The sequence below is a fragment of the Neomonachus schauinslandi genome, chromosome 12 (genome assembly GCF_002201575.2).
Source record: "Neomonachus schauinslandi chromosome 12, ASM220157v2, whole genome shotgun sequence".
NCBI classification, from domain to species: Eukaryota; Metazoa; Chordata; class Mammalia; order Carnivora; family Phocidae; genus Neomonachus; species Neomonachus schauinslandi.
In genome coordinates this window covers 4599284-4614422 of record NC_058414.1, presented here as the reverse complement: position 1 = coordinate 4614422, position 15139 = coordinate 4599284, and the positions used below count along the sequence as shown (strand labels likewise).

The 15139-nt window shown below is 55.3% G+C and overlaps 1 protein-coding gene across 1 annotated transcript in view; it reads left to right on the top strand.

Annotated features, from left to right (window-relative positions):
* The window catches only part of GRB10 (growth factor receptor bound protein 10), a 160367-nt gene that overhangs the window by 87256 nt on the left and 57972 nt on the right, over positions 1–15139 (top strand). Inside the window, exons 5-6 of the mRNA XM_044920255.1 lie at positions 8526–8721; positions 14005–14146. Of these exons, the coding sequence (XP_044776190.1) occupies positions 8526–8721; positions 14005–14146 (338 nt within the window). The remainder of the gene's footprint in view (positions 1–8525; positions 8722–14004; positions 14147–15139) is intronic.

Genomic DNA, 15139 nt, shown 5'->3' with positions numbered 1-15139 from the left:
AGACCTACTGTCTGTTAGGAAGTGGGGTCCGTGGTTAGTGCAACTTAGGAAACGAGCAGCTTGGTGCTGGACCTTCCCAAGCCGGTCTTCCTGGGGTTACCCAGTGAGTCGCCCGGAAGCCAGCCCCAGGGGTCCCCGCATCGCCCCCCAGCCTCCGTGGCCTAGAGATGTCCCAGTTCTTGTTTTGCCTCCTGGCTAGGTCCGGACACCCATCTTGTTGATGGAATATTTCTCTTCTGGAAGCGACCCTTCCTTGACTCCTCTCCTCAGCTAGACGCCTGTCCCTGCCGGCTGCCCTGGGCCCCATTCCGCATCGGCCCCCAGGAGCCCGCCCCTGTGCTGGCCACCAGGAGTGGTGTCCACACTGTCCCCTCGGCCCCGGTCATGGAGGAAGCTGCGTGTGAGCGGGCATGCCAGCGCCGTGGGGGGTGGCTGGGCTGGAGGACTGCCAGACACACGACCATCACGGCAGGCTGGCATGGCCGAGGGTGTTCTTGTCACAGAAGCACTTTGACCCTCCTGAAAGAAAGGGGATCTGCGTTCTCATTGGGCGTTTTCACCAGCAGCTGTGGGACCTTGACCCCATTGAACATCAGCTTGTCTCACTGCTACGTCAGTGTTATCGTACCTGTCATTACCTTACAGATTAGTCAGTGATGTGAAGTGGAGGGGCACGTGATAAGCACTTGATGATTGCGGTCCTTAGTGGTGATAACCACTAATTCGCATGTGGACACACAGCTCAGACGTCGGGCCACCCGGCCACCATGTGGCATGCACACTGAATTACCACTGCTTTGGGCCTCGCTTTGCCTAGCCGGGAGGTGCGAAGTTGCCGCCTCTTAATTTCTGAGACCCTTTGGAGTTCTTCAGCTTTCCACGGGATAGCGAGGAGAAGTTGTGTGGGTGTGCTCGAGCTCTGTGACCCAGGCCACAGAGTCTGCAGACCTTTAGGATCTTCCCTGACACCACTGTGCTCGGGGGGCCTGAGGACTGTGCTCAGGAGCAGGAAGACCAGCGCACGGTGATTCACTGGGTTCAAAGCTGCGGCTCGCATACTGGGAAGGACAGGGAGCAGGGTGCGGCGAGGTGGGCTGCGAGTGCATGACGTCTTTCCAGTGTTTGTCTTCAAGGTTCGGAAGAGCCCGTGAACTTGAATACATTAGCCACCCAGCCAGTCTTTCGAGTCCTTCCTGGCCGGTGGTGTGTGGGCTAATAAATCTGGCAGTCGTTCGGTCACGGACTAGTTTCTGGTGTCAGGGTTTGGGGATTGTAGGAATCCTCCCTCCTTCTGCGAGGAACTTACAGTTTCAGCAGCTCTCTCCTGTGATACTGATTTTTCTCCATCCGAGCCTAACCCGGGTGCATTCAGGGAAGGAACATGCTTTGGGCCTGGGATTGGGTTTGCGGGCTTGCGAGTCTGCATAGTCCCGCTAAGTGCTGACCAGAGCCCAGCAGCCGCAAAAAGTGTAGGCGGGGCTCCTTTTCGAGGACACATATATGGTTGTAATGCAACACACACACACACACGCGCGCGCACACACACACACACACAGATTCTTCCAGTTGTTGAAATAATCAGCTTGTTTGATACGTACTTTCACAATTCATAGACACTGACCATGTCAGTTGCGATTGTCTGGGGGAGGGCGGGTGGAGTGGAGAGCGCTATTTCCCACAAAGGTTGGAAAATGAAGTTTCTCGTATAGACGTGCGGAAAGGTCAGGAGATGTGAGCATATGGCCGAAGCTGTGTGTGTATTTACATGTATATGCCAGACGGATCCTTCCAGGGATTTTATTTCGTGTTTCAAATCCTGCCTGCCTGTAGTAACCATTACGATAAAGCTTTGTTGGATATATTTTTTCAGATGACAGGATTGGAAAGTTGCCCGTGTACTTGGAGGGGTGGTCAGGATCTGTTCGGTTTTCTGAGTATCTAACTATCAAGAATATGAGTAGGGCATATAACACCTGATTTTCTTACTCTGCTTACTTCAGCCTAACAGTACCGATTAAAAATTAAATCCTTGTGGCTGGATTCTGTGAAAGGAGAAGAGTAATTGGTGTGCCGAAGGTATGTCAGTCGAATGTTGAGTTCTGTCTGCACGAGGTTTAAATGGCTTAGAGGTCGACAAACATAGTTTGCCAGGTGAGCATGGTTTAGGTTGAAAGCTCCGTTGCAGGCTGGACCTCTTGTTCCTGTCCAGATAGAAAGGTGTAAGAGCGTTGACCTTTCCGCATGTGTTTGGGACTTTCTGGCTATAGCACTGAGAGCTTCCCTTTTTCTCTCCGTGCTGACCCAGCACTTCTGCACCCCAGACGTGCGGGCTTTCTTTCCACATCAAGCATTCTCTGACACCAGCTGGGCGTGTCCTACGATGCCGTTTCATTCTGACACGACCTGCTTGGTTCAGTTACTAGGGCAGTCCGCAGAACTCAGGCAGAGAGTTCACTGGTTAGAGTACTCGTTTATTATAAAGGATGCAGCTGAGGAACAGTCAGGCGGCAGAGAGGCGTGGGGCGAGATATGGGGACGGCGTTCGGGGCTTCCGTGCCCAGCACACCACCTTCCCAGCGCCTCTATGTGTTGACCTACCCAGAGGCTCTCCAAACCCTGGGGGTTAGCGTTTTTTATATACGTGCTTCACTACATAGGCATGATGGCTTACGTCACTGGCCACTGGTGATTAACTCGACCTCCAGCCCCTGTCTCCTCTTCCCTGAGGTCGGGGAGTGGGGCTGAGCCTCCCAACTCTCAAGTCCCACTGTTGGTCCCCCTGGCAACCAGCCCACATCCCATGGTTATCTGGTGGCTTCCCCCAAAGCACCTGATTAATACAAACTCAGGTGTGGTTGAAAGGGACTTGTAGGGGCGCCTGGGTGGCTCAGTCGGTGAAGTGTCTGCCTTTGGCTCAGGTCATGATCTCAGGGATCGAGCCCCACTTTGGGCTCCCTGCTCAGCGGGGAGTCTGCTTCTCCCTCTCCCTCTGCCGCTCCCCCCGCTTGTGTGCACATGCGCTCTCACGCTCTTTCTCTGTCAAATAAAATCTTAAGAAAAAAAAAAAAAGAAAGAAAGAAAAGGGCTTGTAATGAATAACAGAATGTTATATATCACAGAAGATGATCCTTTCACCTTTATGAAAGCTCCGGAGCTATTTCAGGAACCAAAAAAGACCAAATAGTAGAACAAAAGATGCTCACGTTGCTCTTAGAGCTTAGGACATTATAAGGATCTTAGGCACTGTGTGCCAGGATCATAAAGAAGGCCAAGATAACTATTTTCTATTCTGTCCCAACTTCACCAGTGCCATCGACCTTTTCCTTTTTTTTTTTCCTGCTCTTAATAATCTATTACTGTCTGGGGTTTTAGCATCTTAAGCAAGGCTACTGGGCCCCATCTCGTCAGGAGCGTCCCTTCTGTATGAAGATGGGAGGAGGCAGGCAGACGGTGTGTGGTAACAGGTGCTCACGTGGGTCTGGGAAGAACGGACAGTCCATACGTGTATCCTGAGCATATCGGGCAAGTAGCGTTTCTCTGAGGCAGAGTCAGTGTCTTCTTTCCTGTCTGTTCGAGAGGACACCGTGTGGTGCGGAGGGCCCAGCAGGGTGCAGTGAGGGGGGCCAGGCGGGGCCAGAAGTGGGAGCCTCGCCTCTAACTCACGCTCTCCTCCGCGCCCGCGGTCCGCCAGTGAGCGCCCGGCTGCCTCCTGGCTTGGCTTATGGAAGATATTCACCCCGAATCATCGAGGAGCCAAACGCGAGCTTATTTCACTGAGTTTAGGTCTATTTTAGAAGTGAAGCAGCTTCTATTTGCTCGAGGGAGTGAGGCCAGGGGCACATGTGAGTTTGAGATCAGATGAGCTACCCAAATATTTGGGACAAGAGTCAGCATCAGTGTGGGACTTGGGTTATTTGAGGAAAGCGAAATAACTGTTAATAACTGGATTTGCAGCCGTGTCGTTTGACCTGTGTCTGGGCTGCAGACGCGTCCTCCTGAGCCCGTGTGACGTGAAACCATGTACGTGAAATTGTTTTCCCTTCCCCCTCCATGCACCTTCCAGGGGTACAGTCTCACGGGAAATATTTTGGCATCAAGTCTGTACTGAGCAGACACGTCGTCTTAGCACCCATTTCCAGAAGCATCTGCCTCGTTCGCGCCCGCTGTGTTTGCTTCTCTGCAGAAGGGCTCTTACGGGTGGGTGGCGATCCACGCAGGGGAGGCGCGGAGCCGTCTGCACCCGACGGGATGCACAGGATGCGAGCCATTCCAAGCATTTCTGCAAGAACTGACAGTCACCTCAGTAATGTCTTGGTGACTTCCGTAATATCATAGTGCAGTACTATTTTTTTTTTAAGATTTCATGTATTTATTTGAGAGAGAGGCAGAGAGAGGGGAGAAGCAGACTTCCGCTGAGCCAGGAGCCTGATGCGGGGCTCCATCTCAGGACCCCGAGATCATGACCTGAGCCAAAATCAAGAGTAGGACGCTTAACTGACTGAGCCACCCAGGCACCCCAGTGTAGTACGTTTTAAAAGAATGTGATGGAGAGGGACGCGTGGGTGGCTTAGTAGATTAAGCATCTCACTTCGGCTCAGGTCATGATCCCAGGGTCCTGGGATCGAGCCCCACATCGGGCTCCCTGCTCTGTGGGGAGTCTGCTTCTCCCTCTGCCTCCCGCTCCCCCTACTTGTGCTCTCTTTTTCTGACAAATAAATAAAATCTTAAAAAAAAAAGACCGTGATGGATAAATGTCTTCCTTGGAATCAGTCCTTTAAGACCCCTGCTTGGAAGATCCCATTATTAGTCCTTACTAGAGTTTAACAGAGTTTAAGGAAAATCCTGACTGATTCATTCCTTTCAGAGGGGGGTGAAAGCATGTTGAGGACGCACATTGCATTTATCGTCTGGGGTCTTTATACTTCACCGTCAGACTGACTTTCAGTAATGTCAGAGTTACTTCCCATTCCCGAAAGCACAGTGGCCTGACTGCAGACAGGGTGACCCAGGTGGGAGTGACCTGGCCGGCCCCGAGAAGGAGCGGAAGGGCAGGACGGAAGACACCACGGGCTGCCTCTGTGGACACTGCCAGGGGCTTCCGTAGGGAAAAGATAAAACTCCGGTGAAAACCCATCTGGAGGGCCAACACATGGCATGGTCTCAGGAGAAAACTGTCAGAGAGCGAGCCTGTTTGTCAGGGGGTGGCCAGTGTCTTCTGCTGGGTTTTCTCCTGGTTTTGAGGACGTGTGAGCGGCAGCTGGGTGAAACCCCACCGGGCCTGTGGCGCCCCTCGGCCAGCCTGCCTGTGGCATCCCGCCCCAGCTGGGCGTGACCCGAGGCTGACTCGGGAACTGCCCTGAGTTCTGGCCTTCACCCCACACTGACTTAAATGGTCCATTGGGAGATATACTGGGTTGTTCACGGGATGAGTGAGGGCCGCATAGACTTAATTGTCTTACAGAGCTCAAATCAGGCAGCTGTTCTGGGCAGCTACATAGGAGTGTAGGACACATTCTAGAACTTTCCGGAAGCCCCAGACTTGTGAGTGTCCCTGCTGAGTTTTGCTTCCTCAGTTTGCAGATGAGGACAGGAAACAAGAGGACAGCGGTGTGTGCGTACCTCTCCCTCCGGGGGTTCCGGATTTTCCGTGAGCCCCACTCGGCCCACTCACCTCCCTGCCCCCGAACTCTGAGCAAGACTTCTGCCTGCTGACTCTGGCGTTGTCCTTTGTGGTAGATTAGTTATTGATCACATGGTACTTATGAATTATTAATTCAGCACTTTGGTCCTTTTACTGTCTGGCCACGGGATTAATCTTTGACTCTTTATAACCCAATCTAGGCAACATCTTTCCTTCTCCCACACAGGCCCGGAGACATGTGGGGCCCTGCTCACAGGTTTCAAGTCGGGAGGTGGGTCCATGTCCACGCCTCCCGCCCCCGTCTACTCCGCTTAGATAGCTCTCACTGGTCTTGGTGCCTGCCATTTCAGAAGCATCGGCTCCTCTCCTGTTGGTCCATCTGTCTGCAGGACCCAGTGGGATCCATCTGAAGCCCACTGGGTATAACGTCCCGTGTCCAGGCCTCTCTCAGACCCGCCCTGGCATCGTTGCCTGGAGGGTCAAGAAGCCGGGGGTCCATGGCTTTTCTGCTCCTGCCTCAACCTTCCCACAGCTGTTCTCCACCCCCACCCCACCCCCAGCCGACCGCACGCCCTCCCTGGCTGTAGCCGTGGGGCCCCCTGTGCCCCCAGACCCTCCGCCCCTTTGGCATCCATGCCAGGCATCCTTCCTCAGGCAGGTTTTTGTCGCTGTTTTGCTTTGCTCTGTCTTCTTGGGCCCTTTTGCCTCATGAGGCGGGGAAGCCGAAGCAAAGGCATCCAGGCCGTGTGTGTGGCGAGTGGGAGAGGCAGGGAGAGCAAGTTCCGGAAATGTCTGTGAGCTCGTGCATTGAGCACACACCTGGTGAGGTCAAACTGGTGGCTGCAAAGATCGTTTTCAGATTCGAGGCTCGCTGTTTCGCGCTTGTGTGTGATCGTGGGCAAGGTGCTGGACCCCCGCAGGGGGGGTTAAACCAGTTAGTGGTCCCCGGTTTATATTCTGTTGTAGGTATCAGTGCAGTGGGTGTACTGAGTAACATGTACCCCGTGCTTACCATATGCCAGGCTCTGTTACAGAGCGGCGTGATGACCAGCCTCCTCCTGTCACCCCGCTGCGGGCAGCTCCGTTGCGAACGCTGTGTCGGGGTTGTGGGCCGAGCAGTAGAAAGCGGAGCCTCGTGTCCTGGGTGTGGAGCCCATAGCAAGAGCAGGGCTCTTGGCGGGTGACTGCTCTGCTCTGCCTTCTTGCCGGTAGGGGCTTGGGGCCCTGGCTTGACGAGGGTCGAGCTGTCTCGGGCCCCGAGCCCGTCGTGCTGAGTGGGTGTCCCGTACAGGAGCAGGTGGGCCTGTGGGTGACTTGACTTGCAAAGCGCTCCGGTAGGGTGGGTCTCGTTCACGGTTGCCATGTTGTGAAAAGTGACAGAGCTGAAAATGCACAGAAGGGGACAGTGCTGTTGGGTTGCAGTGGATTACAAATAAGAGAAACTAACTCAGAGTAGCTTCAGCATGTGATTGTAGGGACTGTGCTTTATGGAGCTCCTGGCCAGACCGTGGCCTGGCCGAAGGGGGTTTGCGAGCCGAGCCCCGCCAGGCTGCTCGGAGCCCCAGGCTCTGTCTCTGCCCCGGGCCCCAGCCGCTCCCACATCTCCGAGTGTGCTGGCTTGTACCCCCCACGGTGTATAGTCAGGATTCTCCAGAGAAACAGAACCAACGGGATGTGCGTTTGTGGGTATCCGGGGAGGGGGGAGCGTTTTAAGGAACTTGCTCACATGACTGTGCAGATGCAAGTCCAACATCTGCAGGGGGGCCAGCAGGCTGGGGACCCAGGGAGGAGTTGCAGTTCAAGTCTGGAGGTGGAATTGTTCCCTCCTTGGGGACTGTAGCCTTTTTTTTCTTAAATGCCTTCAACTGATCGGATGAGGCCCACCCACATTATGGAGGGCAGTCTGTCTTACTCAGAGTCTACTGATTTAAATGTTACTCTCGTCTAAAGAATACGTCACAGAGGGGAGCCTGGGTGGTACATACAGGCAGGTAAGCATCTGACTTCGGTTTCCACTCAGCTCATGATCTCAGGGCCTCGAGCCCCACATCCAGCTCTCAAGCCCCACATCCAGCTCTGTGCTCAGCAGGGTGTGCTTAAGACTCTCCCTGCCCCTCCCCACTGTGTGCTCACTCTCTCTTTCTCAAAATAAATCTTAAAAAAAAAAAAAAAAACCTTCACAGAAATATCTGGAATCCTGTTTGACCAAACATCTGCATCCTGGCCAAGCTGATAATGTCGAAGTTCCCCTCAGAGTCCCTAGGGCACACCTCCTTTGTTTTCTGTCCTTGCCCCTGACGTTGTCTGTGCTTCCGTCTCTGCGTCTGTCAGGCCTTTTTCTGCGACCAGGCCTACCCTGCTCTCAGGCCAGTCGAAGGCAGAGGAGGGCGCCTGGAGGTCAGCAGGTGCACATTCCATCAGCCTCCGCCTGTGAGCCCGTCCACGCGGCTTGGCCCTCCTGGAGCCCTGAGCAGGCCGAGGCCTCTGTCCGTGTCAGGTGCCGCTCTGTTCCTGTGTCCCTCTTTCGCTTCTAGAGTTTCTGGGAAGGGAGAGGTCCCGCTGCATAGAGTTAGGGCTTGATGTCCACCTGTTGTGGTCTGGCCAGCTGAGGCCGGCGCGGCGGGGGCATCGCGCTAGGGGGCCCACCCGCGCCGAGGGGTCCGGGAGCCAGGCAGAGGCCAGCTGAGGCCGGCGTGATGCTGATACACATGCCGCGTGCGGTTCCTTATGGGATGTATACTCTCAGTCACGCTCCCCCGCCTTCATCGGGTCGTGTGACCTGTTGTGGGTTCGGGGACCTGATCCCCAAGATGCCCGTGTGCTTGTCCGCTGCTGCTAAAGTTCTGCTCTGTTCTGTTTTCCCGCTGTTGCCGCGCACGCCCAGAGGATGACGTAGACCTGGAGGCCCTGGTGAACGACGTGAACGCGTCGCTGGAGAGTTTGTACCCGGCCCGTAGCATGCAGTCGGAGACGGTGCCCCTGCTGCAGAACGGCCAGCACGCCCGCGGCCAGCCGCCAGCCTCGGGAACAAGGTCCCTGCAGGCGCAGCGTTCCCAGCCTGTGCACATCCTCGCTGTCAGGTGGGACCCCCGGCCTGAAGGGGCTCGAGTCTGAGGGTGGAGGCACAGCACTACCCTCTGCTCGGTCCAGCTCGGCCCCACGGGCTTGGACGTGGTGTCCGGGTCAGCTCTGACGACGTCCATGGAGCGCCTGCTCGGTGCCAGGGGAGGGAAGTCCTCGTGAGAGAATGTGCTGGACGTAACGAGGGGCATCCCCCGGGGGATTCACTGGAAATTCCGGGGCTGGCGGGAGGGGCTTCTGGAAGCGGGCGGGGGGGTTCCTTGCAGGTGGCACATCTCTGATTTGGGTGTCGAGGGGTGAGTTGGAGCTGGGGGGAGAAGAGATCCCTGTTGTCGGAAATGGCCAGATTTCCTCCCTCTTTACGGCGGAACGATACTCCATTGTGCATACTGCGTTGATCCATTCATCCGCTGATGGGCGACACGGACAGCATGCTAAGTAACCAAGCCTGCCACAGAAGGACAGATGGCATGTGATTGCGTGTCGGGGACGCATCTAAGGTGGTCAGACTCTGAGAAGCAGAGAGTGGGAGTGGTGGAGGCCAGGGGCCGAGGGGAGGGGGCCGGGAAATAGGGGACAGCGCGTCCCGAGTGTTGGTTCTGCAAGGTGAGCAAGTCCTAGGGATCTCCCGCAGCACAGAGCCCTCAAGTCCCAGTACTGTGGTGTAGACCGAGAACCTTGCTGAGAGGGAGGAGCCTCAACGATCACAATAGAGAGCGGGGACAGGGCGTTGGCAGGTCGTGGGTGTGTCTGGCAAGCGAGACTGGTGATGGGTCCTGCTTGTGCTAACGTCACCGTCGTAGACATTACATGTTGATCACACCTCAGCGGAAGGGTGTGAACAAAAGATGACCCCGACAGGTCAGGGCCACATCCCGAAGGCCTTTGTGAGCCATTCTGGGGGAGAGACGGGGAAGGATCTGAAGAGGCGAGCGAGGAGATTGGGTTTAGGTTTTGGCAGATTTTTCTGGCAGCCTGGTGTCCGGGGAGGTGGCGGGATAGGGCATGGCCGACCTGGAGGCTGTTTCAGCCTAGAGATGGTGGTGTCCTGACCCTGATAAAGAGGGGGACGGACGGGAGTTGTGAGCACCTGAATTTTGGAGGGGGAGGGACGGAGTGTTGAGTGTGTCTCGAGTGCCTGGGAGATGGGCAGACGGGGGTGCTGAAGGCATCGTGGGCCTCCTGGGGGGAGAGGTTTGTGAAATCGAGCTGAGAAGCTCTCCGTGGCCACCGCCCGGTCCCTGTGGGCCCTGGAGGTTTTCAGATGAGGATGGAGGGGTGGGAGGGGGTGAGGGACCAAGGCCTCCCTGCCTCCCTGCCTCCCTGCCTTCCTGGGCTTTCTAGTGTGAGGCTGGTGGTGCCCTCCTTCTTGGGCCTCTGTCAGGCTGGGGTGCCCCTGGCTGTTCCTTCCTTAGCACTGCATCTTCTGGGGAATCTCGCTTCCTTTCCTTGGGGTCGGGGTGAGGGGGGGGGTCCTTTTTGCTTCCAGAGACTTCTATAAGACTCCTTCTGGTCTGACATCCCCAGTGTTCTGCAGGCAGGTAACCCTCTTGCCCAAGGTAGCCGGCTCTGTCCCGGGCGGCAGAATAAGCACAGAGCCGTCTGCAGGGGTGGTCGCCTGCCTCTGGGCTCCTGGCCTTTCCCTACCTCCCCCCTCGTGGTGTTTTCCCCCCACTCTGCTTTCTGGAGCATCACCCCTGTGTTCTTGGCCCCTGTGGAGCTCAGTCTGGAAGGAGACGCTCTTTTCTCCCGGGCGCTTCTCTGGGCCTGGGGTCTGTCAGTCACGCGTCCAGGGAAGCCTTGCGTGGGGGCCCTTGGGAAGATGGGGACACAGCCCGCACAGCGACCGTGCCCAGAGCTGAGTCAGGGCAGAGGATGGACAAGAAGGCCCGGACCAGTGAGTGGCCCGGAGCCCTTGAGCCTGAGGTTCAGGCCATATTCAGCCCTCGGCCGTGGGGGTCCCACGGGGGTGCATGGGGCGGGCGTGCACCAGACGCTCTCCCTGATGCAGAGTGGATGCTGGGCCTAAGGCCTCACCTCTCCTCACTTCTCTCGCGGGAGTAGCATTGTTTCTTACCTTCAAGTGCAGTTAAAAAATGGGGTGACCGATACGGGGCACACAAAGATTTATTTTGTAAGCGAGGCCTTATGTTGAGCACTTCCCGTGCGTGCTGAGCACTTCCTCTGTGTAGTCTCTGTTGAATCCTCATTTGTTAGCTGGGACGATGGCCACCATGGCCCTCGAGGTGGGTGGTGTGGTGGCCCTCGGTGCCCAGGTGACAAAACTGAGGCCCTGGAGGTAGGGACTGGCCCATGCCTGGTGAGTGGGTAGTCCGGATGCAAACCCAGCCTGAGATGCCCCGAGGAGCTCAAGACCAACTGGGCCCGGTGCTGTGGGGAGACCCACGGAGTGGGGTGTGGAGCATCGACGGAGACAGGTGCAGAGTAGAAGCTGGGGAAGGCAGAGAGGGCTTCCTGGAAGAGGCTACCATTGGGTCCGATCCTGGTCCTGAAGGAGTGGACTGCAGGGACAGCGGAGGGCAGTGGGTGTGTTCCAGCCAGGCAGACGGCAGAGCACGCTGGGCCTGCCATTCTCCTCCCCGTCCCCGACCCCCGATGTTCCTGCACCTTCGCCCCCTTTCCACGTCTCGGTTTGTAACAGTGGAGGGACGCAGCCTCCAGAACGGGGACTGTCTCCAGCTCCGTGTAATGTCCCTTCGTTTTGCCTCGGACGGTACTTGTGAACTGCTATAAAGCCGGCGCAGGACTCTTTTTTTCTTTCCTTTTAATTTTTAAGAATAATTTACTGACTTGAAACTCACGTAACATACAATTAACCACTTACAGTGTACAATTGAGGCATTTTTAGTACTCTTTTGGGGTTGTGTTCCTGCCACCTCTACCTAGTTCCAGAAGGTTCCCACCCCTCCAGAGGAAAGCCCCTCCCCATTCCTCAGTGTGTCCACGCTGCCCCTTCGCACGGCCCCGGCAACCACCCACCTGCTTTTCTGTTGCTGCGGATTTACCTGTTCTGGCTGTTTCCAGCAGAAGGGAATCCTTGTTCACCGAGCATAACGTCTGGGTTTTTGTTTTTGTTTTTTTTTAATAAGGACTTATTTTTGAAAGATGAGTTTTAGGTTCATAGCACGCCTGAGAGAAATTTAGAATATTTCCTGTACTCCCCGTGCGCACACACACGGCCTCCTGCACTGTCCACGTCCCCCAGCAGGTGGTACGTTTGGTACAACGTTTGACAAGCCGCAAGGCCGTGTCGGCACCCAGGGCCCACCGTCAGTGTCGTACATCCTGTGGGTGTGGACAAACACGTAATGACACGAACCCATGCTGATACTGTCGTACAGGATGGTCTCACTGCCCTAAACAACATGGTTTTTAACATTTTTCACAACAGCCTATTAAGAGAAGCTTCTGCTAACATCTAGGGCATCAGAATGTTGGCATCTTGCAGATCATAAAACTCAGTGCTTCAGGTTAGTCACTGGCTAGGGGGCATCTTGGGGCTGGAATATAGTCCCAGTGGGCCTGGCCACATCTCCCCTTCTCTGGCTGTCTGGGACAAGGGACCGCCTGTCGGCCGGACACTCGGCTACGACAGAGGCTGGTACAGGAAGAGTGGCGTTTCTTAACCACGCACATCCACATTCTGGTGTGTTTTTTGAGCCGCTAGAGAAGAGCCGTCCCGCACCCCAACACGGACCTCCTTCCTGCCGTGGGAGCGGGCGCGCCATTCATGGGCGCGTCCTGGTCCCCAGGGAAAGGGCCGGACAGGCCCCTCCGGCATCAGGATCAGTCGGTAAACAGAGAACCTGTAAAGTGATCACGGAACATTTCTCTAGTGGCAAAACTCCCAAGAAAGCGACTGATCATTAATTTAGTTGAATTGTCAAAGCAGTTCAGAAATTCTTGGAAGGTCCAGTCAGTGCAAGGGCTTTCTGAGGCGTAGTGTCCGCAGACACCAGGAATACTGAGCGGTCGCTCAGGCTGTGCTCCCTTCCTGTGGGTGGGCATCCAGACACTGGGCAGCAGTGCCCTCCGCCCCCAGGAGAGCCTAGCAGTGGAGAGAGGAGGCCACCAGCAGAGCCCTGGGGACTAGAAGCAGAAGGGCGCTTTGCAGTTGTCTCTGCTTTGACTTTGAACTTGATTCTTCTGCTGTTTTTGTTACTGCATCTGATTCATCTCACTGGGTGTGTTTGGCTTAGTTGTAGGACAAGTGGACTTTGCATTCTTGGCAGGAAATGCCCCAGAAGTGGGCAGCGTGGCGCAGGCTCTGCGGTGGCCCTTGGCGCTGTGAAGTGGGGTGCTGCGGGGTGTTTCTGAGGACACACGGACACGGGCTTTTGTGCTCTGGGGAGGTAGGACACGGAGCACTTAGCTCCAGCGCACTCAGCGATCAACCACCTTGTAGAAACAAGCATTCGTTCCACGATGCAGATGAGAACACACAAAGCCTCTTCTGCTTTTATGTGTTTGGAGAGGTGATCACATCAAGGGCACTGGGGATGGTGATTCTCCTGAAAATGCTCTTACAAAACCTCTTCACACATCCGTGTTTGGAGAGAGCACTTGGTATGGGCCCTGCGCGGGGCATCGTTTGCCATGTAAGCATGCTCACGGTGCTTCTCGCCCCCGGATGTTTAATGAGTGAGGGGATCTGGACCCTTTGGAGTCTGAGAATGGCAGCTTTAAAAAAAAAAAAAAACAAGACTTTTCGTCCCTGTATCATACACATGACATAAAATTGACCATCTCCGCTGTGTCGAAGTAAACCAGTGCCCAGTGTTGCGTATACTTAACGGTGTTGTGTATGTATCTCTAGGACTGGCTCAGCTTGCAGAAAAACTCTGCCCATGACCCAGAAGCTCCCCACTCCCCTCACCCCAGTCCCCGGCAGTGACCATTGTCCTAGCTAGGAGCTCGGCGACCCCAGGTGCCTCAGAGAGGTGGAATCTCACAAGATCTGTCACCCAGCACCGTGTCCTCAGGGTTCATCCCAGCTGCAGCGCGTGTCAGAGTTCCCTTCCTCGGGCGGCCGAGTTGTGTCCCCTTGTGTGGATGGACCACGTTTGTGTGTCTGTTCACGCATCCATGCACGCTTGGGTTGGACTGTTGCGATGCAGCCTGCTGTGACCCTGGGGTCCAGGTTATCTATTTGGAGCCCCTCTTTAGTTTTTTGGGGCACATCTCCAGACGTGGGATTGCTGGATCGCGTCAGGGGGCGGTGACAGCAAACTATTAACGAGCGGTTGTGTCTCTCTTCCCAGACGCCTGCAGGAAGAAGACCAGCAGCTCAGAACCTCGTCTCTGCCGGCCATCCCCAACCCCTTCCCTGAGCTCTGCGGCCCCGGGAGCCCGCCGGTGCTGACGCGGGGCTCCTTACCTCCAAGCCAGGCAGCTGCGAAGCAGGTGAGCACGCGCCCCTGGTTCGAGCGCCAGGCCGCCTGGCTGTGGAATCAGGATGGATGCGCTGGCTCATTCCTTTGGGAAGAAGGGAGGGGAAGTGTATGGGATCTTTTGTCTTCCTTCTTTTCCTCTTGCTACTGTCCTTTGACTTTATGAAACTTTTTGATTTATTGGCCAGAATTCCATTTGTTAAGTCAGGGATGTATCTATGTGTTTTAGAAAGACTCTCATAAAAATGATAAAAGGTAACAATTTGGTCCTGAAAGATGAATGTTAGTCCTCTGACAAAACTCCCCCCCACCACATGGTCTTCCCTGGCCGGGATCTCTGGGTAAATGAGGTGTGTCTCAGGCACCCGAACTTCCGCATAGTTGAAGAGTTTCCCTAAGATAGTCTTGGTCTGGAATAGGATCTGTGCAAGGCAGAAAAACTTGACCCAGAAGATGACAGCCGCCTTTTTAAACTAAGAGTTTCTGCCTTGAAAGTAAGACTGTGCACTGGGTATCAAAGAGCCATTGTCCTCCAGGAGGAAACTGGGACGCGGAGAGCATCGGTAACTTAACCCAAGGTCAAATCGTCATTAATCAGCTTGTCAGAGAAACAGGCTGGCGGCTGTCCCTCCAGGTTGGCTTGGCCTGGGCCACAGCGGGTTGCAGGCTGGGGAGGGAGACTCAGTCACGCCGTGGTGTGCTCACTGGTGGCATAAATATAGTAATGATGACAGGAACATCTTCTGACGTTCACGGAATGATCTCTAGAGGCCAGGCACCGTTCTACGAAGTTTCCATGTTTTATGTATTTACTTGTTCATTTATTCCTCAAAACACCCCTAAGGGTTAGATACAAATTTTATCTCCATTTCCCAGTTGGGAAACTGAAGCCCAGCTGTAAGTGGTGGGGTTGGGCGGGACCCCAGAGTGAGCATGGGGACGGGACCCCAGAGTGAGCATGGGGGGACGGGACCCCAGAGTGAGTATGGGATGGGACCCCAGAGTG